The sequence below is a fragment of the Alexandromys fortis genome, unplaced genomic scaffold (assembly GCF_014885135.2).
Source record: "Alexandromys fortis isolate MF-2015 unplaced genomic scaffold, M_Fortis_MF-2015_v1.1 scaffold_97, whole genome shotgun sequence".
NCBI classification, from domain to species: Eukaryota; Metazoa; Chordata; class Mammalia; order Rodentia; family Cricetidae; genus Alexandromys; species Alexandromys fortis.
This window is the reverse complement of record NW_026067981.1, coordinates 6,215,875-6,242,427: the sequence shown is the minus strand read 5'-3', so window position 1 is coordinate 6,242,427 and position 26,553 is coordinate 6,215,875. Positions and strand designations below refer to the sequence as shown.

The 26,553-nt window shown below is 45.4% G+C and overlaps 1 protein-coding gene across 4 annotated transcripts in view; it reads left to right on the top strand.

The window, feature by feature from the left end:
* The window catches only part of Pbx1 (PBX homeobox 1), a 309,373-nt gene that overhangs the window by 274,531 nt on the left and 8,289 nt on the right, over positions 1-26,553 (top strand). For 2 of the 4 annotated variants that reach the window (XM_050158323.1, XM_050158325.1), the window contains one exon: positions 183-5,319. The exons of the other annotated variants lie outside the window; for them this stretch is intronic. In XM_050158323.1, coding sequence (XP_050014280.1) covers positions 183-275 — 93 coding nt within the window. In that variant the 3' untranslated portion in view covers positions 276-5,319. Of the gene's footprint in view, positions 1-182; positions 5,320-26,553 lie in introns of those variants that run through there. 4 annotated transcript variants of the gene reach the window in all.

Sequence of the window (26,553 nt, the reverse complement as noted above, 5' to 3'; positions counted from 1 at the left end):
GGGAGGAAGAGCTTCTCTGAGGGTGGGGGGACTGTTATCATCCACAACGCTATGTACCCATTTTATGGGTGTCCCCATGTGCCAGGTGCCAGTCCATTCCGCAAGTTGCCTCATTGTCATTGTCTGCTCAAAACGGCCACCTGATCACAGAGGACTGACTTCTCTCCCTTTTTCCCTTCTAGGCTAATGGAGGTTGGCAGGACGCTACTACCCCTTCATCAGTGACCTCCCCTACAGAAGGCCCTGGCAGTGTTCACTCTGACACCTCCAACTGATCTCCCAGCAATCGCATCCCGGCTGACCCTGTGCCGCAGTTGGGGCAGGGGCAGGAGGGAGGGTTTCTCTCCCAACGCTGAAGCGGTCAGACTGGAGGTCGAAGCAATCAGCAAACACAATAAGAGTCTCCTTCTCTTCTCTTCTTTGGGATGCTATTTCAGCCAATCTGGACACTTCTTTATACTCTCTTCCCCTTTTTTTTTCTGGGTAGAAGCCACCTTCCCCTGCCTCCAGCTCTCAGAATGGTCTCTGTCATCTTCCCTGGCCCTGTCCTCTGTTCTAGACTCCCCGGGTTCCTGCCCTCTATTATATCGCTGAAGGATATTTTCAACAATTAGACGAATTTAAAAAGAAAAAAAAAGCAAATTACAAAGAAACCAATAAATGTATTTGTATGTTTTCATGCTGGTGGTTTGAGGAGCCAAATTTACCTCACTCGGAGCCCTCACCCCTATGTTGACAGGCAATCCTTCTGTCTCTCTTGTTATTCTCACTACCTCTTAGCAGGAATACACCACACTGCCCTACTCATTCCAGGCCACTCTGTCTCCATTTGCCCCTTCTTTCTGGGAACAATCCCAGTTTCTTTCTCTTCTTTCTGGACCCAGGTATTTGCTGGGGACTGCCATAGCTGGCCTTCTAAGGTGCCACATGTCCCAGTGTATCAGATCAAATCCCAGGCAGGAAGCCAGGCGGGGGCGGGGGGGGCACATAGGATTCCTACCAGCTTTCCCATCTTCTTAGGAACAGTTCTTGGTCTCAGAGGCACAGACCACAGAAACCATTCAACACTTGGGCAGCAATGTTCCGAACCTCATGCAAGCCAGGTCTGAGAGAGCTATCCTGATGGCTGCATCCGTAAAGAGTGAAGGCATCTCATCCTGAAAGGCTTCACTGTCCCTTCCTAGACACGTGCACACATATGTCACATACGCAACATACAGGTGGACACGCACACAACCTGACACCTTTGCTTGGCAGGACGCTACTCCCTTTGATCAGAGACCTCCCCTCCAGAAGGCCCGGGCAGTGTTCACGCTCATGCCTCCAACTGCTCTCCTGGCAATCTCATCCTGTGCAAATGTATACATTAGCAATCATATTACTTTGCCGGTGAGCCTGAGAGAGAAGGATAATGTGCCCAGGGCTTCTAGGACCCGCCAGTATGCACTTACCACAGCGGAATGCACAGGCGTTTATTGGCATGCAGGTCAGGGTTCAAGTGTGAACAGTTTTCATTCCCACCACCTCTGGAGCTCTCAGGGAGCCAGACACAGGACTCACCATGTCTATGATAGATTTGGCTGCTTTGTCTGTGTTTTTATGACATAATCTTAACATTATAGTACAGTGTGGTCTTGTTCTTGGCTTCTTCCTCTGAAGGAGAGAGTGGTATAGTATGTGGTTCAGGTGAACTTTTTCGTGATTAATTTGAAGACATAACAATCATAGAGTAAGAGTGATGGGGTTTTTTGTTGTTGTTGTTGTTGTTGTTGCTGCTGCTGTTGAAATAATCACAGTAATCTAAATACCGCGGGATTGAAAGAGAATAACATTTTCTAGAAAGGTAGTCTTGCTTTTGACTTGAGCTTAAATTCCCCAGTCAGCTTCTCCAGCCTTAAAGATGGTAACTTTGCCAGTAGATTAAGTGGCAAATGGTCAGATAATTTTGGGGCCTCATGCTCTTCATCTGTAAAATGGGAACTGTTATGCTTGGCTTACCAAGGGGCTTTTAAAAGGCCCAGGAGACTGATTTTGTTTCTATTTAATCTCTAGGTCTGATGGTCAAGGAGAGCAATGCCCCAGTGATGAACTGTTTCAGGCTAGGGCAGAACAAGACGTGGTGTTCTTGTTCTAATTTCTGCTCGTGGTCTTGTTGTCTTCAGCATAACGACAAAGCGTTGCTTTAGAGACTTTCTGCTCTGATTTGGTTTGGGTCTATTAGTCTTCTTAGGATAGAGAAGAGATTCAAACCTAGACAGGTAGAACTTTATTTTATTAGCTCCTGGTTGAATCTACTATGTGGCCTTGCCAGCGCCCGTCTCTGTCACAGCCACTCTGCTTCAGAGACTTCTGGGAAGAAGTACGAGAACTTGAAGGCTATGAAACCATCCCACAAAGTCACACGCATGCCACACGGCACTGCGATGACGGGTAGGAAGCTTGCTTCGTTTGTGCTTAGAGGAGTAGGGCCTGCATAAAGGGAAACCTGAGGGGATGGATATTTGAGGATGATGCAGAAAGTAATTGTTTGGCAAATGAAAATCTGTCCAGCCAACCCAGGTCACTAGAAGGACTGTCAACTAACCCATGCCGTGCTCAGAAAAGGGTGCCTAGGAGGGACGTCATCCCCAGTCTGTACAGTGATGAGAACCAGTGGCCTTTGTCTTTGTGGCAGGAATATATTGAAACTACTCATACAAACATGGCTGGAGCTCATCATTTAACATGGAGCAAAGTGAGAGGAATGACTCCAGCTCTGGCCTGAGCACATGAAGGGGAAGAGTGGAACATGCGAAAGCAGGGCTGCCTTCACACAGACAGCTTCTCTCCAGGCAGCAGCAGCCCCACCCAACACCTCACCAGGCCTTCTCTCGGCCCAACACTTAGCCCGTAGCCTGTTCTCCATGCCTACTGTCACCTCCAACATCCAGGTCTCTGTTGTCAAGCAAGGCTAGAGAAAGCCGGCAGCCTCAGGATAGGAGTGGAAAGCGCGTGCCTCTAGACACCCAACTCGACCCCTAAATTCCGTGCCCCAGGATGCCTTCACATTCGAAGTACAAATGGGGGTGCCCCATTTCCCCCAGCAGCAGTTTTCTCCTGAGACTGGCAGTGGCCTTGGTTGTGTCACCGTTGTTACATTTGATTGCCTCTTTCTCCTCTTCCCACTGGGGCAGAACAGACTCCTTGGCAGCAGTTCAGCCTCCTGGCACCTTCCTTCCACTTCTTTCCCTATGGTAGTGGTACTGTATTATTATTATTGTTATTATTATTAATTTTGGTTGTCTTTTCTCACACCTACCTTCAACCTCTTTCCTTCTCTTTATTTTTCTGCCCAGAAAAACCTGACTTCGATACCAAAAAATGATAAAACTACAGAAACTCAAATTTAAAAAAAAAACTTAAGAAAAAAAAGTAAAAAAAAAACTCAACAATTCTTTCAGCTTTATTAACATTTTCCATCGTTTCTTGCGACTTGTGTCTTGTTCTTTGTAGTATTGATGACGAACATTTGATAATGAATGTTCTTGTATATTCAGATAAAGAAAACAAAAACCAAAAATGCGGTCTGGACTTAATAGTGTTTATAATAAAAATTTTAAAAATGACCCTCATAGCACGCAAAACAGGAAGGGGAAGTTTCCCCTTCTTTCTGTGACAATACACATCATTCCTGCATTAGTTTTTAACACCAAACTACCTATGTTCCTCATTTGCCCCCACATTTTTCTTTTTTATTTTCTTGCATTTGTGAATTAGTTCAAGAATGCTAGAAAAGTGTCAAGTTGTGTACATCCATTTCTTCTTTCACAATGTTTAAAAGTGACCGTAATTCATTTTGTAAACTAAAAAAAAAAAAAGAAAAAGAAAAAAAATAAGGTTGGAATAGTGACATAATAGGTATAACCTAACTCATTATGTTTATTAATTCTGAGACCCAGAAATAAATTCTTTTTCCTTTCTTTATTCCTGCTCTTAAAAATACAAAAAAAAATAGTTTTGTTTCGTGTTATTTTGGTTTTGTTTATTTGAGGGGGGGGGTGCTTTTCTTTCACTGTCCGGGTTGTGGGTCTTTGCTGGTTTTATTCCTTAAGTATGTACACAAGGTGATGTGACGAGAGGCCGCTGTAGGGGAGGCTGCTTCGTGCTCTGCTTTGCTTCAGCCGATGTCAGAAACAGTGGTAAATCCCAGGGCCACACGCCCTTGCTTTCTTGCATGCCCAGGATGTGTGGCACCCCTGTAGTCCAAGATAATGAGGCAGAGACTTGCTTCTCTCAAAACTCACAGAGTCTGTCCAGGGAAATTCTTAAACCAGAAGGAAAGACGTTTTGCCTTTGTTGATTCTGAGTGTCTTTCTTCCCCCCCCTGAATGGCTTTCTTTCTCCTTGATTAACGTCAATCGTCCAGGAGAATGCTTCCTACAAGACAGGATTTTTCTCCTGGCAGAACTTTACCGGAGGTACTGCCATGGTGGGTACCATTACCAAGTAGTGTAGAGCCAGGAAGCGGACCCCAGGCTCAGGATCCACATTCACCAATTCTGGGTAGAGAGTTGGTGAGTGATAAGTCGGAGTCCAGACTGTAGATTGAATGCTAAAACGCTGGTTTCTGAGTCACTGATGGTGCCCTCGTAACTAACCTCCGATTAGACTGATGTCTGTTTAAACTGCAAAGCAGGCTTCCTCAGAAATTTAGTTAGTATTAGTTCTAGGGAAAAAGAAAGCCACATTGTTGGACAGAAGGTCAGTTTTGGACATCACTCCTTCAAATATTCAGATGATCAGAAAGCAGACAGAGTTCCAGCCAGATACATGAAGAAGAAAAGAACCCCTCCGAATCGTGGGGCTGTGCTGTAGGCAGCTGTGCTCTTGTTTCTGCCCTGAGAAAGGCAATCTCTTCACATCACCTTTGTGGTTTCCAGGCCAGCTCAAAGCTTTCTGGAAACCCCGAATTTTTTATTTTGTAAACTTTTTTCCCCCTCTTGTTAAAATAAATAAAACATTGAATGTTCCCCCTCTTTCTCTCTATGACTTCTTCCCTTTGTGGGTTTCATTTTGAAGTGTTTCCCTTTGGTTGTTGATTTTATCGCCTACCCCCTCTGCCTCATTATTGAGAGTATAAACCTGCAAAGCTCTGCTCTATTTTGGTTCCAAAAGCTTAAGCTTTTCCGCTTCTGCGAGAGCACAGGCTTCTGTCCCCTTTGATTCCAGCTGAACTTTTGTGTTCTCTAATGATACTAACACGATGTAGGTTTTACAGTCTCCTAATTTGTACTGGTAATGCAGATTCCAAATAAATAGTTTCTTTTGTTGCAAAATATATATACATACACTTGTATTTTGTGTAGATTTCTTCTTCTGTGTTGGCAACTTCGCTTCCCACATGGGCCTGGGTTACTGTAGCTTGTGCTCTAAATAGTTGCCCTAGTCTAGGCCATCAGCTTTACAAAGTGAGGGAGGGAAAGGAGGGAGAAACAGAGGGAGCGATGGAGAGAGGGAGGGAGGGAGGAAGCCATAATAAAATCAACTCTACTGAAGGACAGAGTAACTCATCTGTTTTCTAAGTCGTGACTATTTGCCCAATGGGCTATCTTTGCCTTCTCTGGAAGGGTCTGGTCGTAAAGGAAATTGCAATTCTCAAGAGATGCTTCAAGGGAAAGAATCTAGATTATAAGTAATACTTCTGGACCCTCCAAAGTATTCTAGATGTCACTCCAGGAAATCTGCTCACCTGCAACTGGCTATGTCTCCGGTCCCATTTGAAGCATTCAGCCTGATAGTTTGTATCCACTGGGACCCTGGCTAGGTTACCATGTGCCAGTCAGTATTTGACGTGTTTTAGCATCCACACTGTAAGTCCATGCTTCCTCCTCCAACGTCATGTTTCTGTCTTTGGAGTGGGAAAGATCTAATTACCTAACTTGACTGACAGTTCGTCCCTCCGAAAGCACCCTTCCGAACAAATGTTACCTTCCTATTCCCATGCTCCAAGGCCTCTATTTTCAAGGTCCCCAAGGAGAACAGGTGAAAGCTGAGGTAGCAACCACATACCCACCCCCATCTCAATCATGATTCCAATTAACAAAGACTAGACCAGCAGAGAAGAAGTTGGAATTAAATTTTCTTTTTTTTTTTTTTTTTTCCAATTGAACAAGCTAAGTGTCAATGACCTTGAAAGAATAAAGCTAGCCATTAGTGATTTTGGAAACTTTACCAGAAGCCACACCAAGTTTCAGGTAATTCCTTCAAATTTCAGCATAGAAACCCATTGACAGGTGAAAGACACAAAACGAATTAAGTTACCCTCCAATTATTTGGAAATGTGTGGGCCTTATCTACCAACATGGCACATTCATTAGAATTCACTAGAGTCATACAAAACTACTGGAAAGACTAAACCGGAAGTGTGTAATGCCTTACATACAAATCAAATAGCTTTCCTGCTATTTAATAATTTGAAGACGTGTTCTAGTCAAAGGGCCTCCTCCCACTATGGTGACCAGCTCCTTTGTGGCTCATCAACTACATGTGTGTCATCTTCCACACTTAGCCAGCCGGTGGAAGGGACATGAAGAAGGCTTACCCATTTCTTGAAAACCTTGACTGAGAGTTGTATTTGTATTTCCAAATGTCAGGTCTAAGAATAATAGTGGGAGCCTCGAAAACTCTTCCCTAGCTAGGCAGCCACTTCCTGGCAGTAATTCCTACATGATAATTTTCTGAATGACTGGCCGGATGACCGAGAGTGAAAACAAAAGACAAACTCGTGGACACGCTCCAAGTGAAAGTACTGTTAGCTGCCGTTCTGGACATGGCTACATTACACCTCAGTGGGAAAGGGTTGAGAAAGGGGCAACTCATATGGAGAGATATCCAACCCAGTATTGCCTTCTCAAGGGAGAAGAAATAGAAGTACCCTTTTTATGGAAATGTGTGAATGGAAACGAGGAAGATAAACTGTTTTTTTAATATCTTCTCATTTGTTTCTAAACTTGGTCCTTACCACTCAATCTGCGATCAGTAGGAAGAGGGAGCTGCTGGGAGCGACAACAGCCTTGTCTCACCTTCACAAAGTCACACTTTTGTGTTCATATCGATGCCTCAAAGAATCATGGCTGGTGGTCAGCCGTCAACTTAAAAGAATGTAGTCTAGGCCCTAATTCATTCATGCTGTAACAAAGCATCTTCCATGCTATAATTTATAAACAATGAAATCAAATAGAATTAACAATGAAATCACATTGCTCATTGTTCTGAAAGGGCAAGGAGGTGGGAGCTTGGGAGTCTCGTGTGGTTTGCTTATGGACAGCGCCTGTCTCGGATTCCCTGGGTTTCTTGTATAAAAACAACAGTATCGTTTTAGATTTTCTTCCCTCTTGACTGAACCTCGCCTCAAAGCCCTCACCTCATATGGAAGCCTAGAGTCCAACATAGCGTCCAGGGTGGGCATCACTTAGACCATAACCAATCAAAATTGTGAGATCAAATCTGCTCGCTCACAATCCGTACATTCCTACATAGCCTTGAAAATTTCTACCAATTTCCACTTTGGAAAATCAAATGCAGAAAATATCGTATTATATCTGTTTGGTGGCGAAGGTATAGCCTGCCTTCCATATTTGAATCATTTTCTGAGAAATGGCACAAGAACTCCATTCTATGGAGTTGCCCACTGGATGAACTTAAGAAGTTTGTGCCTGTGTTTCTCCTTTGAGGAACTATCGGGAAGAAGGAGGCTGTGTAGCAAGAGCTTTTCTGTTACTCCTACAAAGAAACTAAGGTGTGACCATCAAGATGAAAATGCAGCAGGGACCACTGTGCCTAGCTGGTGGTAGTAGGTGACTTCCCACCTCGGATAGACTTCCTGACTCCAGCAGTGGGGGGGGGGGGTGAGTGGGATGAAGGAAGAGAAGTCGGAAAACCCTGGGACAGCAGTACCACCGCCCAGGGCCACATGCTTTAGAGAACCATCATCTTTATCTTCCTGGGACCCAGGCAAGGCGTAATTCAGATGGCTTTGGGTAGACCAGGTAAGCCAAATCGTTAACGGTTTGGGTTTCATTGTGCCCTAAGCCAAAGTCACTTCCCCACCCCTTACTATCCAGCCAAATTTCTAATCTAGCTCAGCAGTTATCAACATGCATTCCTTCATAACATAAAAGGCCCCAAGCGCTGGTATGTATTCAGATATGAATCTTTCATTAATAAGTACCCAGAGAGAAATTAAAGTTCAAAATAAAATCTTCCTCCTCTTATAAATTAAAATACGAAAGGATGTTAATCTACAGCTCATCGTCTCTGCCTTCCTGCTGTGCTCATTATGTCTAAGCGCACTCACAGCCTCCACTGCCACAAGTGGGGTCTAGAGCCTTCACCTTAATGAGGCAGTAGGGGCCTCACCTGCTGGAATGAGACAGCTGTCCCGCTCCCTCCAAAGCTCAGTTCATCTAACATCGATTCTCTCTAGTATTCCACTCTTTTTTTTTTCCTAGAGAACAACTTACAAAACATATGAACATATGAGCTGTATCCTTTGACTAGCTTTATCCATAACACTGAGAAAACACCAATAACAAAACAAAGGACCCAATAAAGTGTCATGTGATGACTGGTGATGAATGACGTTAGCAGAGCTTTGACAATTTGGTGAGAAAGCAAGGGAACTAGAGAGTACACAGCAAAGGGAAGAGTTAAAATATTTAGTCTTGCAGTAGCAGTTGCTGGGTAATGACTGTCATGTTGAGAAAAAGCCACCAACAAGAGGTTAATCTCACTCTGCTTCCTATGTCCTCGGGGAAACAACCCAACCTATGCATGTTGCCTCCTCTCTCCAAGAATGACCTTTGAAATATTCATGGCTTTGTGCAAGTTTCAGAAATGGAAAAGTGGGTCCGCTCTAGTCCACAGGCTGACTTGAGGCTCCCTTCCTCCCCAGACATTCATATACATATATAAAATTTCATCCACTTTCCATCTCCCGTTAAGCGCTGCACGCACACCCAATCTCAGGTCCTTATACCACTGTGATTTCTGCTTCTTCCTTGGCTGCGAGGTCCAGCCTATGACCCGTCTGCTATTCCCCCTGTCTCAGGCAGAATCGGCTGCCAGTTGCTGAGCCCAAGCTCTGCAGACACTGCAGGACCCCACCTTCCTTCAGCTCTGTGGGCCTAAGCTTGAGTGACAGGGGCTGCCCCATGTTCACAGAAACGGTTCTGACCTTTGCTCCTAATGATTCCCCCCTTGCCTTCCCCAACTCCTTTGAAGCAAGCTGGTGATGTTTAAAATACTCTGGCTCCCTTCTTTCTCATTTCCTTCTCTTCGGTCTCTTGTGTAGAGGCCATTCTCTTTGCACAGAGACATTGATAGAGTTCACTAGTAACCTTAAGTGTTTCGCTCTGCTTTTCCTCAGTTACCCCTCTTCAGTGTGCCCACATTTTCTGGTAGCACCCAGGGCTCCTTCCCAAGTCTCTCATGTGAGCATCTCCTACTGTACTCGCCATCAACTCCCTATCTGTTGCTGTGGTGCGTTCTGGATTCCTTCCTGTGCAGTCTCCATGGTGTTTGTTCACTGAGCGCCTAACAGCCGCATCACACTTACCCCAGTGTCCACTACTGTTATCTGGATCCTTTCTGACGCGGCTTCTAAACCCAAATGAGAGCTTTTCCAGGCCAACCATTTCTTCAGCATCAGGAAGGCATCTTAAAACCCAAGCCAAAATTGACAGTTATTCGGACTAGGGTTAGGGCTCAATGGGGCTCAGTCTCACAGACTACCCCTGTATCAGGTTTTGTGTGCACCTGTCAAGTCTGATCGGAGCTGTAAGTAAGTTACAATCCCCTCTTTAAGTTGGATAATTTGCTAAAACAACTATAGGACTCAGGTAGCTACCCCATTTCTGTGTCCTCGTTTGCTATGAAAGATATAAACGGACAACCAGATAAAGAGGTACATAGGGTAAATGGATGGGCCTGAGAGCAGAAGATTCTGTTCCCAAAGAGTTAGTGTGCCCCTCCCCTCTGCGTGGATATGTTCGCCAGCTCAGTCCCAATTATTTAGGGCTTTTTGAGGTTTTGTTACATAGGCGTGAGGGGCTAGATCCCAGACCACTGGTGGTTAACGCAGAGGTTGAAGGTACAAGGCTGAAAGTGCCAAGCTTATAGTCAGCCTGGGTCTTTTCTGACCAGCTCTATTCTAAAAGTGCCTAGTAGGCTGTTGATAGTTCCCTCCTTAGAACAAAGCACTGTCCTGTCATTCACCACTCAGGCAATCGCTCAGGAAATTCAGTTGCCCTAAATGAAGACCGGGTACATGTGGAGCACCTCTAACCTGAAGATACGGAATCCAGTGTACCCCAAGATATGGGAACTGTGAGCACCAACATGATACCACAGTGCAAAACTCCATACCTGGCCTCATGCAATGGTTAGCGATAAAAATATGTAGAATTATGTACAGCCTATGAGTATACAGTATATCTGATACGTAAATAAATTGTATGTGTAGGGTTTGATCTCCTTCCCAATGTATGTCATTATATCTAAATAAATAAAAGTATTTCAAAATCTGAAAAACTATAAAGTACAAAAATACAGCTGATCCTGAGCATATCAGACAAGGGCTACTCAGCCTGTTTGTGTTTCCCATTTTATCACTAGGGTATATAGCCTTTGATGGATTGTTTAATCTCTCTGTGTCTCCATTGCCTTCGCAATGAGATATCGTTAAAATCGGTAGCTACCTCATAGGGCTCCTGGAAGGATTAAATGAGTTAATACATGAAAAGCACTCAGAGCAACACCTATCAAACAGTAAAGGTGACAAATGTGTTCCTTATTAGTGTCATTCCTCCAATATATTTCACCGACACATTGTCATCCTTGAACTATTACCAATTAGAATAGCCTCCTCGTTCCAGCTTCCATTGTAAAGAAATATTAGCTATGATTATCGCCTCTCCCTCTTCCCTTCCTCCCCACGTTCCTCCTATTCCTCCTCCCCCTTCCTCCTCTGCCCTCCTCTTTCTCCTTCAGTTTTTTTTTTCAATTCTTCTAGCCTGACGGCTAACAGATCCCCAACCTGTCATCTCTCTGGAGGCTTGGTTCTTCTTGCCTCATTTCTCCTTGACTTCCCCACAGCTTCTATTTTGATCACAAAATTACAAATTAAAAAATTATTTATCTCATTTCCTCTTGAAAATCCTGGTGAATTCTTAGGGTCAGGGAAGACCAAGTGTGTATTAAAATGCCCTTGGTCGTGGTCTCTTGTCACGACAATAGAAAAGTAGTGAGGATGGGAGCTGTGGTCAGATAATGAATGCTGGTTGGCAGGGAAGACCTGAGCTGAACATTGACTCTTTCTGGGGAGGCGACCCTGTAGGCCGTGGGAAAGTGGGAACAGAGCCGTGATGGTATGATGTGACTCACATTTCAGAATATGACTTTAGCAACTGCTGTGCATAGGCCATAGGCAAGCAAGTTTGTAAATAAAGAGCCACTGAGGAGGTGATGACAGGATTTGGGGTCAAAGATGATGTGGCATGGCCCCAGAGAGATCCTGATACCATAACATGTACATTGCAGGAGCCGGGGAGCTGACTCAGCTGAGCAAGCATGTGATGTATGAACTTGATCTAGGAAGCTACATTTAAAAAGCCATAGTGGGGACTAGTCCCCATGCTGGGAAGTGGAGACAGGTGGGTCCCTGGCATTTACTGGACATCCTGCCCAACTGGGTTGATGAGACTCAGGCCAATGAAAGACTGTTTCAAAAAACATGGTAGACAGTTTCTGAGAAATAACACCCAAGGTTGACCCGTGACTTCACACATATGTGCGCGCACACACACACACACACAGAGCACTTTACTTTGATGGGGGAAATGTACAGGTTCCTTCAGCCCAGAAGGAGGATCTTCTTGTATGGCTTCCTCCACGGATATCCCTGCTCAATGCAGCAGATGAGCCCCAGGAACCAGAAGCCCCAAAAGTGCTCCACTGATCCCGTTCTTATAACGCTCATGGGTTTGGTTGGAGCTGTTTACTCTCTGCCTCCCTTGTGAATCGAGAGTTTCTCAAGCTCATTTTACTTATCCTCAGTGGAAATGAAAAGGTAGATGAGACTTTATCCCAATTACAACCTCGAATGGGATGGGACTGCACGAGGAGCCCCCACACTCACTGCAGTGAGTTCATGGTTGTCAAATGAATAAATAAGGAAAGAAATAGCAGAAGCCAAACCACCATGGGCTGGAGCTACAGTGTTCTTATTGGCAGTGCCGTTTGTAGTATAGTGCCAAGGATGGTGTGTGGCTTCACCCAACTCCCTACAAGTCCCCAACGCTAGACTCGGGCAGCACCATAGCCCATAGATAGCACAGTGCTGAGAGGTAAGGGTCATGCCGAAGCAGGAGAGGCACAATTGTGCGATATTCCAGGAAGCAGCCAGTCCAGGATTATCCCAGATTGCTCTAGGCATGATCTCTTTTTTCTGCAGTTATAGTTGTTGATGCAAAGCTATCTCCCTGGTGTCTCTGGGTGACATTTGTTACTTAGCTTCCCTGTCCTTAAATAGAACTCCTGTCCTTTTCGCTGGATTGTTCCTCCTTTGCTAATGCTCTGTCTCCCTCCAAGTCCCAGGAAGAGCACTTGACATTTGTTAGTGGTGCAAGAGTATCATTTGCTGCATGTGAATGGAAAACTAAGTTTCCCCAAAGGCTGGAGATGAGTGATGACCTCAGAGTTCCTCACCCTTCTCTTCTTTCCAGCAGAGAAGCAAGCCCCAGCCATGTCGGGTCCTAGAAAAGAACTGCCCCATCCTTGCTATAATCTACCTGGAGACCCGTTTCCATCATCACCATGTATATCTTAAAGGTCAAAGGTTATGGGTGACAGGGTAGGGTCAGGGAAGCTTCATAGACCCCTGTGGAGCTGTAACATTTCACTAACCACCGAACTTTTCCTGATGCCTCAGTTGGACATGCTCAGTGAAGAAGGCTGGGTCTGGGAAGACAGCTCCATTGGTACGGGGCTTGCCATAAGGGCACGAGGGCCTGAGTCTGAGCTCCAGGAGCTCTATAACAAGCAGCGGTGCACACTTGTAATCTCAATACTGAGGAAGTGGAGACGGGCAGATCCCCTGGGACTTACTAGCCATCCAGAGCCTAGTTCCAGGCCAGGGAGGGACCCTGTCTCAAAACACAGGTAAAGGACAGATTGAAGAATGACCCGGGACATTGACCTATGGTCTCCGTGCCTGTGCATGCACACCCACACACTCATGTCCACACATAGACACATATGCATACTCACACGCACACACACACACTTCCCAGTCCTTCCAACATCTATGTAACATCTACCTGCTATTCATAGGGTAGGTAAGGTTGATCTGGTCCTAATAGCACCTATAATAAAGACTACTGAGTTGTTCGGTAGGGTCGGCAATGTCTTCTTAAGTAACCACCTCAGAAGCTCAAGCTGTCCAATTAACTTTAATAATGGATAACAAAGAGAGCGCTAAGCTGAGAACTGCTAGGGGCATGGTTAGCCGCAAGAGAAACTGGGAGTAGAACCTGCTGGCCAGAATGTCAAAAGACAGTCTTCAGAGAAGTCAAAGGTCAGAGAGTCAAAGTGTGTGTGTGTGGGGGGGGGGGGGGGCTTGATGCCATTTCCCCATCCTTTCTCTACGTGATGGGTGCATCTGCCCTCAGCACAGCTCACCCTATCTGCAGGCTTCCACCCGGCCGCCGCTCCCTGAGAGTGCTGGCCTACAGCACCGCTGGCTTTCCCCACCTGTGTGTTAAACACCTATGAACAAGGATCAAAAGTATTTGTAAATGGTTGTATATTGAACAGACACAGACCTTTTGGCTCATATTCCCTAAAAAAAAAAAAAAACTAATAACAAAACTGGGAATGGAGAGATGACTCCAAGGTTAATAGTGAGTACCGCTCTTTCAGAAGAGTTCCCAGCAACCCCATGAGGTGGCTCACGGTCGCCTGTAATTATAGCTCCGGGAGATCCGATACCTCTGACCTCCACAGACACCTGCATGCATGTACCCCCCCACACACAAAAGACAGACAGACACCACACACACACACACACACAATTAAAAATAATTTTAAAAAATGACCATCAGTTAAGCAGCTTTTCCATTGTAGTAAATGCTATAAGTTATCCAGAAATGATTAAAAGTACAGTCAGACATATGCAGGCTACATGAGACTACTATACCATTGTTTTTCAACACAGTCTTGGATTTGGTGTCTGCTTGGGTCCTCGAACCAATTCCTGTTAGATCCCAACAGGCTGTGACTCCCAATGAGTCATGCAGATCCTGACCTATATGGCTCATTTATTCATTTGCTTACTGATTACTGACATTGTACCTGAAATTAAGGATAGCAAAAGGAGGGCACTTTCTCTACCCTTAGAAAGAGGCTAGTCTGCTAAAGATACAGAAATAGAAAACTGAGCCCCCAAATTGAAAAGTGACAGTGGGACCTTGGGTTCATTTGCCACGGGGAGGAGCCACTTAATCCTGGTTAGCAACAGCGGGGTCAGGGAGAACTCAGAAGAAAAAGGGAGTGTGGGCAGATGGGTCCATTTAGAACCTGTTGTTCCCCGTGGTTAGCGCCAGGACCTGTTGTTTCCCAAGGCCCTCAGCTCCTGGTCCCTAGCCCTTCAGCCTTCAGTGGCAGTCAGTGTAAATCTTTCTCGGAGAGTTGTTTCCCCTTGTGGTCATACAGTAACAGCCTACTAAACCTGCCGATGGGGTGAATTACGAGCCGGTCCCTCGAGCCCCAGCCTCTCTTGCCCACAGAATGAAATGTGGAGCTCCGGGCTGCTGGGCTTTTTATTTATTTATTTGTTTGCTTTAGCATATTTTAATCTGGTCATTAAATTGCAATCTGCCACCATCCCCAACTCGAGCTGTCTTCAGATGGAACAGATTTTTCACAGGTAATGATACCTATAAACTTCAGGGATGGCAGGCATCAGAGCAAACTGGAAGCAGGGGAAATGAGAGGTTATGGAGACCCATCCCACCTGGCCCAAATTCGGCTCTCCTGTTCCTGCTCCCACTGATTCCCTGCCTTTCACAGCACAGCTAGAGTGACCAGTGGTTCCTGACCAGTACCTGTGGCCAGGCACAGCCTGGAAACCTGTGGAGGGAGGCAGAGGTGAGCCTCAACACCTTGTCCTTGCATGCATGAGATCATGCTGCTCCACGTTGTGCCAGACAGTAAAGATGTCACCCGACCCGCCTTTATGGTATCGCGCAGGGAGAGGCGTGCACTGATAAATCAAAGGCAAAGAGGATGCCAGATGGTGCCATAGTGATTGTATTCTCGAGGTCATCCTTCTCATCTGCAGTCGCTCTGTACTGGGGGGATTGCCATCTGACAACAGGGCCACCAACCTACAGAGGTGACACTTGTCACGGTTAGAACATTGGTACCACAGATGTGTCTAGCATTTCAAAAGTCGTACTGACATATTCCCCTGGAGTCTCACAAGCATTATGTGAACGCAAAGGGGCAGGTGTCACAATTCCCTCTCTGCAAGAAATAAAACCCAGACACAGGGACTATAGAGCAAAGTGAAAAAGAGAGTGTCCAGCTCATTGAAGTGTGCTACACCTGCATTTGAAGTCAGAGAGTCAATTCATGTTACCCTAAAGCAGCCCAACTGCTCATTTCAAGGTTGGCTTATAAATCTCATCCAGGTCTTGGGAGCTTGAAGCTTCCACAAAGCAAGCAACCATCAGAAACCTGTTGCCTCCTAATTTACCCACGTGCATCTCAGAGGTCCTGGCACTCAATGGTGCTTTCCAGGTGCAACTGCTTAGCAAGGCAGGAGAAGATGTGTTTACGTCAGTGCGCTTAGCGTTAACTGGGCAGAGTGTTAGGGTTTTCCACTTGTCCACTTCTTTAATTTTCTCAACAGCTTTAAGTAGCTTCTGTGGTTCCTCTCATTGCAAAGGGAAACACTTAAGCCCGGGAAGGTTGAGCAACCTTCTAGAAGGCACAAAGTAAGAAAGCAGAGAAGCTGAGGGTTTGGTTTCAGTGTTCACGCTGCTAACGGTTGAGGCTTATGAGCTCTTCCTGGGCATACAGGTTCCTACTTACGGCCAGAACCCAAGCACAGCTGCATCAGCAAAGGCATTCTTGTTGGGAATGAGACTGGGAGCTGAGGAAGGTTAAGGAGAAAAGACATGAGAATAGTCATCTTCCTACACTAAAGAGTAGGGGGCTTTGCAAAAGATAAACTCTTATAAAGTGTTCCCCGTTGCCATCTGTAGCTTCAGGACACAGACACAAGGCACAGAGTTCAATCTGGAGGTCAAACGTGGGACTCCCAGGTTCTAGCTCTGGTAGCAGCCACCCAATCATGGCCTTCAAACGGTTGTACTGCGTTTAAAAAACAAATCCACTAACACCAAACTGATGTTTGTCCTCACTGCTGTATATGGTTTGGTAACAGGGGTCATCACAGTGTGTCTCAATTTAAAAGCTGGGTTTGCATGAATCAGATGCCTAGGCAATCTCATTTTGATCCACCATCCCTTCTCCCTGTGACTAGGCACAGAGTTATCGACAGCATGGTAAGTGTCACCAGATGTCAGAACACTCCGATGACACGGCACAGCAAGAGACAGGCCGGCGTGTGTCACACAATTGTGCCAAGAAGTCCCCTCAGGATGACATCACTATTCAACATCCTTGCTGAGATTCGGAGATGCCAAGACATAGCATTGTGATCTGGGCCCTGTAACCCTTGACCTTTCCTTATTCTCAGAGTCATGTGCTCTGTCGCCCACCTGGTTTCAGTTATGAACATCAGAAGTATTTTGACAGTAACCTAGATGCCCATCACAATCCCTGACAGAGGGGGGGGATTTACTGCTAGTTTTATAGTTTGTATCCATACCGTTCCCAAATTAAGTAAAATGACCTCTAAGTTTGAGGTCCTAGGAGCTAACTATTTTGTGTGTGTGTGTGTGTGTATTCATATTGATGCTTTTTTATTTGTTTGGTTTGGGGTGTGTGTATTGTATGTATGTGTGTGAGTGTATGTGTGTGTGTTTTGAGACAGACTCTTATTCTTTAATCCAGACTGGCCTTAAATTTATGACATTCCTCTTGCCCCAACCCAGGAGCTAGGATTATTGGTGTGAGTTACCTATGCCCAGCCTTTTTTTTATAATCACTTATTTTCACAGTCTCTCTGCCTGGAAACACGAACTCTCACTTGAAGCTTTTGACTTTTTTTTTTTTTTTTTTTTTTTTTTTTTTTTTTTGCTGTGAGATGGGGTTAGGATCTTACTATGTTAAGCTAGCCCTGAACTTGCTGTTTAGCCCAGTCTGACCTCAAACTTCTGCTTCTCTTACCAAGGACAAACTTTAAATAAATGGAATTTCAACAAATAAATAAATTATATGGCATCTGAGATTCAAAAGTGATGCCAACTTTCCCTTGGCCCATCCATATACTTTACAAGCTGGACATAGGTCTCTCTAACATCTAATTTGTAGGGTCGGTCTTCTGATACAATGACTAATGGCATTGTTTTGCAAAAGAGAAAGTCATGTATTAAATAGCAACAAAGGCTTCCGAGAAACCCCATAGGGTGCCTGGAATGAAGGGAAAGAGGACAGCACTAGAAAAGGTTCCCAGTGCAACTGGGAAATCCGAGACTTAGAACGATGAGCCTGGAGATCCCCAGCTTTCATAGCTCCACTCTGCTGTGTAGGAACTGAGAAGTCTTGAGCAACCTATCCAACTTCCCAGTGCCTTCTGAGATGTTTCCCCCCATCACTAAAGCAGAGCCCTCTTGGGTACCAGGAACTACTACGTGCAAAGGACCCGGCCCAGGCCTGGCACAGCAGACGGTTCGTTCATTAGATTCTCCTCTATACTTCTCAAAGTCTAATATTTGACTCCAAACCCAGGGCAGGCTTTAAACTGGGCTGCGCAGAGGACAACTCAGATGCCATGCAGGAAAAGAAAGCATCCTTCCCAGTGACAGAGTACATTAGACTGTTGAGAAGAAAAAAAAAATCACGCATGGTGCGAAAATTCACACACAGGTGCCCAAGGCCAACGGCCCAGAATAGATGCACCCAGCCTATAAGACTGAGTGTCCCATCTCCATTGATGGCCTGGAAGATTTGTCTCTCCACACCATTCCTACCAGCTACACAATTGGGAAATAGTTGCAAAAAGAATTAAACAAACCTCAGAATCAACAGATACCCAGGAAGGAGAGGAGGGGGGGGGGAGGGAGAAATAAGTCAGCGACTGCTCGCCAACTGCTTCCTATGCCCTGTGGGTTTCTTGTCAATGATTATTCAATCTCAGGCCTGACCTTTCTACTCTAAATAACACTGCAATATCAGCACAGCACAGCCCTCAGCTTTTGCAGGAAATTAACTGTATCTGGTTCTCACAGGAGACCCAAGAAATCCCCCCAGTCACTAAACCCAGACTGGCTTACAGACAAAAAGAACCAGCATTATCTTCTCCTCATACATTCCTCCTAATGCCCGTCTAAATATCACGGGGCTCCCAGCTGTTTAAGTCTAATAAATACTCATCTATTCTCAAAACAGACAAATGTTAGGTCTCAGGTGGGTCTCGAGCGTTTTGTATGGTAGGAAGAGAAAATGGGGCAAGAGAAAGAATAGGACAGCTTCTAGCCTAATCGTGGAGATTTCCAGACAGGTACATTCTTAGCCTGAGAAGATGGCTAATGGTTCCTGGCCGAGCCCGAGTCTAAGGTGACTTTGAAATGGCCGTATTTATAGCCAGCATCCACGTTGAGATGCCCTTTGTTCCTTTGGTGCAGTCTTGGTTTGTGAGTAAGTGGCAGAAGAATAGTGAAGGCTCCTGACCCAGCTGGTGTTGCATCTTGCCAGGGGGCCAGAGAGGTGTGGGAGGGGCTGCAGAAGCAGGCTTCACGGTGAAGTGGTAGGGTTCTGTCGGCTTCCCCACTCTGAGATAGAATCTGCGCCTGAGTTCAGATGGTTGCATCAGCCACAAGAGGCCTACAAGAGAGGAAAAGAGGAGAGGAGAGACCAAGATTTCAATGGGATCCTGGTTGATTTGCAATCAATAGTGTTTAATCCAAGGAGAAGGAAGACCTAGCATTCTGAGGGTGGAGAGTGCCTGGATTGGGATCTGTGATGTGAAGAAATTCTCTCTGCTTGGTCCTTTTGGTCACCCATGAGTTCTAGCTACATCATGGTGTGGACTGAAAAAGAGACCGTCTTCCATGCCCCCAGATACTTGCTCGTAATCTGTGAACCTGCCAACCACGTCCAGGTAACAGCCAGCTGCTGGAGAACAAGATGCTCTCCTAGGAGGCAGGTGTGGGTTTCTATTCAGATGGTTTGATCCCTCTAAGGACCACCTACAACACTGACTCAGAGGCCTGTAGGCAACAAGCTGTTACATTTAAAGCTGCTGTAGATCTCATTTGTGTCCAACTCCTCCTTTTCCTCATCTAAGTCAGTGGTTCTCTGGGTGTGGTTGAGTCTGACCTGACTGGTGGAAGGGTCTCCTGGTCATTTTCAAGAGGGTCACTGACAGCTTGAAAGTCTGTGCCTGTGTCTCTGCCATCACTTAAGGATGTCACACTATGTTTAGCCCATGTTCAGCCTGAGAATCTGAGTTCATATCCGCTCATGAAAACCCTACCTGATTTCCAGGCCTGGCTGTCACCTGACATCCTCCAGATGTCTCCCCAGGTTCTCTGCTCATGGAGAACACGGCATTCTCTGAACAGCGGCATCTACTGTGTGCGCCTCTTTTTAAGCACCCACTCTTGACCCCTTTGGGTGCATACTCTAGAACAAGCCGGGTGTGGCGGCTTGTGCATGCAGTCCCAGCACATGGGAGGAAGAGGCAGAGAGATCTCAGATCTCTGTGAGCTCAAGGTTGGTTTGGAACATATAGCAAGTTTCAGGACAATCAGGACTACCTAGTGAGACTGTCTCAAAAAGCCAGGCCAGAGAGAGAGAGAGAGAGAGAGAGAGAGAGAGAGAGAGAGAGAGAGAGAGGAAGGCAGGATAGAAGGAAGGAAGGAAGGAAGGAAGGAAGGAAGGAAGGAAGGAAGGAAGGAAGGAAGGAAGGAAGGTAGGAAGGAAGGAAATGTTCCAGGACAGTTGACAGTAGTGTCCCATGGAGCCATTAGACCATGGAAAAACCTAAAAGCCTTAACTCCAACTCTAAGGTTTAAAAACCCATGGGCTCCATCTCCCTCTTTCTATTCTGCTTGCTAGGGAGACTGCTTTAATCCACAGTCCAGGAAAAGGCAGACTACCATCCTGAATTTGGCCTTACCTGGCTTTAACTGTTTTCTTAAAAAGACCCAAGGATAGGCATATGATTCCCTATTTGGTAACTGACCCACGGGCCTCAAACCTCACAAAGAAAGTCAGCCATGGGCTTGGCTCCACCCCAGTAGGCAGGAATTAATCACTCCTCACGTAATATAAAACTAGAAACATTCAGCTGAGTAAGAGAATTCAGAGAAATAACAACCAAAGGGGTAAACGGCGTTAATAAGATGTGCACACAGTAGATGCCGCTGTTCAGAGAATACCGTGTTCTCATGAGCAGAGCACCTGGAGAGAGTGAGGTGACAGCCAGCCCTGGAAGTCAGGTAGGGTTTTGATGAGTGGATATTACTGCCTGCAATTTATTGGCCCAATAAACAGGCAGAACATGGAGGGTAAATAAATGTAAAGCAGCTTGGCAGTTTAATGTGGGTGCGCACACAGGCACAAGCACCTGCTGGGGTGGGCTTTTATGAACTAAGTGAAGGCCTTTCCCGGCAGTTTCCACGGAATCTCATTTTAGGACATTTTCGTATATCCCCCTCCCCATGCATAGACAGGTGGTATAGGTTCTTAGAGGAGGCAGGAACGGGAGATGAATAGTTAGTTCCCAGAGCTTTGGTAGGGGCTTACGGGATGTCTAGCACTTTGTTGTCTCGTCCCCTTGGAATCCTTGGAGACCCCAAAGTGTGTCACCTCCAGAGGACAGTGAGAACTGTCCAAGTACCTTGACGACTGTCTCTGGCAGAGTAGAGTCCCCACCTCCCACCTGAAGGGATACTCTCCCAGGAGGAAGAGAGTGCTGTCTTCCTTGTGTGTTGTTCTGTTGCCCAACACAATCACAGCAGATAAGAAACTTTGCATATGTTTAATGGGGTGCATCCAATTCAAGCTTTCCCCTTACAAGGACAGAGACAGCACCTCCTATTCAGTTCGGCATCCCCACCCCCTGGTCCAGCAGCCAGCCGTGTCTAATACATGCTGAACAGAGAGTGCTCCAACTCAATTCATCTTTATCCTTTTGGAGAAGGATGTATCAGGTGGAATGTGAGGTTCTGTTAAGGATCCGAAGAGGGCTATGAACTCTCTCCCCAGGGAAAAATCTACTTATGCAACAGGACTTCTGGGGCAGGAAGACTGAGTCACCATAGTGCTTCCTTTGTGCAGTTCTGCAGCCTGCACCTGGGCCTTCCCGGTGAGGGGAAATCCACTGTCTCCCCGCTTGGGAAAGGTGTTAACGGTGGAAGGAATGTTCTTTGTATTGTGAGCAGCAATCTTCCTTTCTGGAACTCACCCATTCTCCTCTCCTGATCAGTTTGAAGCAGAGAAGGAGCTAGACGTTTGCTGCAAGGGATTTCTCCATCATGTACAAACTGCTTTTCAGATGTTTGTGAGCACAGGTCCAGAGCCTTCTCTTACCTCCACTTCTTTTGCCCTGGTGGGATTTACATCTCCTTCCTAATCCTAACCCTGTTTATCAGCACCCTTGCTAACATATGAGGCCCAGGGAGTGGCAGAGGACACGGATACTTTTTATTCCATCGTTTCAGACAATGCACAGGCTTGATGTTGCTTGCCTAAGTAGCCTTTGTTTCTTGGTGGACTTCTCACACCATTGACCCTTAATTAGCAACGAGTCAGTGATGCGCCCAAGCCCTTGCTCAGGTGTGCGCTTGATAATACCCATCTCCCCACCGGGCGTTTGTGCCACTTGCTGTTTAGATCTAATTACGCTGCCTTTACATTTATCCTTGTTAAATGCCACCCTATTAGATTTGCTCCTTGAGTCCAGTCTAGTGAGACCCTTCTGAATCCTGATTTTGGCATCCCACATATTAGCTCATTACTCTCAGACAATGTGTTTAATGGGTAATAAAGAGCTACCGTTTCCAGACTCTTTCTCTGGCCAAATGCTACACTTTACACAGCATCGTAGCCTGTTCCAATTCTTTAAAGTGTGTGCTATGACACTGGGTTGGGTTTATTATTTATTTCATTGAAACAAAATCTTTCCATGTAGCCCAGAATGGTCTGAAAGTCTCTATGTGGATCAGGGCATCCTTTGGCCTTAGCCTCCTAAGTGTTGGCATTATAGGGAATGTACCATCATGCCCTGATGACACCCATTTTATAGAAGTGAAATCCATGAAAGCCCCCATAAAAGCTGAGTAACTTATCGAGAGTCACACAAATACATAGAAGAGTCAGGCTGTAAGCCCAGGGTCTGCCCCAAAGGGGGTGTGCAATGCCACTGTACTAGGCTACTGCACACACAACCACATTTTAGACAGGACCAGCCAGAACCAGTGCCCGTGGCAAACACTATGGACTACCTCAGGCTGAGGTCGGATCTCTTCCTCTTTATTGACACGTTATCTTTCTCCTTACCCACTTTTATCCCAAGCAACAATGAGAGGAATTTTGTTCACTATTTTGAAAAACTCAGATCAGGAGTTCGTTGTTCTAAGATTTTCCTTCCGAGGAGTAAGTGATGGAAGCAGGGTGAATCCTCTACGGGTCAGTTCATGCTGACCTCTGCAAATCACATTATCCTAGTTCCTCTGAAGTCATCACTGAAGTCGAACCTAGACTCTTACCGAAGATAGTGTCTGAACCCTGTCTGTTTGTCATCGTAAGGGGTGTGGTACACATTCTGTTAATCGGCCTCTAAAGGCAACAGAAGACAGCCGAGATTTTCTCATTATTCTTTTCTTAAACATGTTACCTATCCTCCTAGTTAATGATAGCTGCGCCTTCTAAGATTTTACACAAATGATGATAAGCATTCTTTAGAATTTCATCCAGTTTGAATGTGTCTGTTAGAGCCAGTCACCATTGACCTTATGCCTAACCCTGTCCATGACTAGTTTTTATTCTTGCTGGCTCTTACTTCAGAAAAACTAGTTACATTTTTTAATAGTTTGTTTTCTCACAGGTATCTTTGACCCAAGACCACTCTGGGATAAAGGAAAAGAAGTATAGAAAAAGGAGAGGCCAGATTTCTTCCAAAGATGATTTGGAAAATAACAGTTAAAAAAAAAAAAGAAAAGGAAGCCAGGTGGTGGTGGCGAACACCTTTAATCCCAGCATTCAGGAGTAGAAGCAGGTGAATCTCTGTGAGTTTGAGGCCAACCTGATCTACAAAAGCTAGTTCCAGGACAGGATCCAAAGCTTCAGAGAAAAACAAAAGAAAGAAAAAAGAAAGAAAGAAAGAAAGAAAGGAAGGAAGGAAGGAAGGAAGGAAGGAAGGAAGGAAGGAAGGAAGGAAGGAAAAAAAAGAAGGGGAATAGAGGCAGGAAAGGGTTCTTGTCTTCTGTCCTTATTCTTGGTCACAAAAAGACCTCCATAGGAAACAAACCACCACTAACAAGAGGTTGGCGCTCCCCGGGCTTCTAAGTATTGCTCAGAAGCTCTTCCTTGTCGGATGGTTTATGGTTTACTTAAGCATCCTTTGCCCATATTGGGTATAACTGGTAAACAGTGAGGACCATCAGGTTTAGGAGTTGGACTCTTCAGAATGTAATCGTGTTTCTGTCATCTATCACTGTGACCTCTCCCTAGTTCTCTCTTCTGACACCCCTGTTTGACTGATATTTCATGTGTGCCTAGGTAGGTGTTAGCTCATTCATGCCATATCATTTATTTGCTTATTATCTTGTATATTATATAATGTTCCATATAAATGTTTTATATACACAATAATTTCTTATTGCGGGATGTTCCCACATCAATCCATGCTCATAACATTTTAGCAGGGGTGAAATCAATGCAGGTCATTGCAGGTATGAAATGGGGTATCAAACACAATGAGCTTTCCCCTCAGAGCCTTCCCCAGGAGCTTGTGTCCTAGATTGCATCAAAAGGAGGATGTTGAGCAGCCAGCGTTCACCACTGTGGGTGCCAAGTGACCACCTGCATCCTCAGACTCCTACTTTCATGACCTACCTTCTGTGACGGACTGTACCCTTCAACTACATGACAAAATTAAATCCTTTTTGTCATTTAAGGCATTTAGTGCTCTTTCTTAAGGGCATTCTATTGGGGTGTTTATCAAACTGTTTTGTATGGAAGCTAAAGACCCAGAATTGTAGTGAATCCTCATCTACATAGATTCACAGGTGTAGAAGGGAGAAAGGGAAAGATCCCAGAAACCATCAAAGCCACCTCTCATCAGTATGTTGGTAGTTAACAATCTGCAGAGACACTCGCCTAACATGGCATGGTTAGGCTTCAGTATGGGGTTGGGGAGGCCCAGCATCTGGGGAAGCTGGCTGGATCTGAGGTTAAGTCAGGAATGGAAAAACATGGAAAAGGATACGAGAAGTATAAGTGGGCTAAGAAGCTGCCAAGTAGAAATGGGGGCCTGAGAAAGTCTCTGCCAGTCCAACAGGAGCTCTGCAACAAAATGCCTATCTAATTGAATGCCACACTGGGCAGACAGCCGTGCTCACCACCTGCCTGAGGTGGGCCTCAAAAGAGCCTCCTGTCCGAGGTTGTCAGTCATCCGCAATACTCTGAGCCCTGCTGTGAAGCCTACTTTTTTTTTGTTTGCTTATTTATTTGTTTATGAGACAGAGTCTTAGCATGTTTATCAGGCTGACTTTAAACTCTTGAGTCCCTACTTAAGCCTCCTGCATCCTGGGATAGAGATGAGGATGACTCTGACCAGGTACAAACCCGCCCAGAAGTGGGACACAAAGAAGGCATGCATGATTTCCGGTCTTCCACACAATAAGACTGAATCTGGTGTCAACTTTATGGAAGTTCTAGATATATATATTTCCAGTAGCTTCTTAATAATAGTAATGTTTATTTTTCTCCCTTGTAAAGTAAAACTATTGTTTTTAACACAGTACAAATGCCAAAAATGGAAAGACACAAACACACAGCCCTGCATAAATATAAATACATTTATATATTACACTTGTATAAATATAAATGTATTTTTATTATATGTGTGTACCTATCTGTGAGTATATGTGTGTGTATATATATCAAATGGTTTTTCATTAAAACATTTTGCAGCAGGCATTTGGGAAGCAATTGAAAATGGCCTGAGGTGTCTCCAGAGCCGAGGTCAGTGAACTCAAAACAACCTCTTGAATTTTCCATTAGTGCATAGTTAGATGAAGTAATAAATAAATTATTATTAAGCACTTTGCAAATAGAGTGTTATGTAAATGCTAAATAATCATAATAATACAGTAGTATGCTGATCTTGATAAACGGGTCGACTTTTATGTCATTTAAAATGGATGGCGCAGCAATGTCTGTGAAGATGAATGAGGTCCACGCTTGTGAAGCTCAATAACACACAGAGACTCTTCTGCTTGGAGGCTTGGGCCTCTTCCGGAGTGGCTGCCTTCTCTTCCCCTGGTCTCTGTGGGACAATTAGCAGAGGAGAGGGGTTCTGGCCCAGCTTTAAGGGGTTGTAAAAGGCTCCTATGCAGAGATATTGAAAGGAGACCTAGGTGAGCGCGCAGGGATTTGCATTTCTGAGAAGTCAGGGCTAATCTATACCAGGCTGGGGGCAGGGAATTAACATTTATTGAGCGCCTCCTGTGACCCAGACGCTGTGCTCGCTCGGTGCTCCGTGTTTATTATCTCATTCATCCTCCAGGCCAGCACATTAAGGTAATAGAGGAAGGGAATAAGGCAGAAAGCATTGCTATTTTCCGTAGAAAGGCAGAGGCTGACCTAGCGCGGTCCGCTTTCCCGGGTAGGAGACGAAGGGGGTGGGAGGAGAGGCCCCAGGAATCAGTAGCCGCCAGATGCAGTGATTTCTCCATGCCCCCAGATGCTGGTACCTTTCAGAAAGAGCATTTGTGTGATGAGTGACATCTTTCTGTGGAACTACACCCAGCGTCTGCTCCCCGCCAGACTTAACACACGCCCCACAGCCCGATACGCCCCGATTCAAGCTCTTCATACCTCTTAACAGTATTTAGCAGATGTTGCTGTATGCACAGACGTGAGCACAGCATTTCTTCGGTGGATGTGTACAATATTTCAATCCTTACAACAGCCCTTGATTCACATTGTATTGCTTCTTAGATGAAAATGAGTTTGTTACGTACCTTGCCATATTCCCTACAAGTGCAAGAAAGAGGAGGTGAGAACTAGGTAGCCCCATAAACCCTGGGGCTTTTAACTGTAGGATGCTCTTGTTCTGCTACCTGTTGGCTCTGAGATCTAAGGGATTTGTTTTCC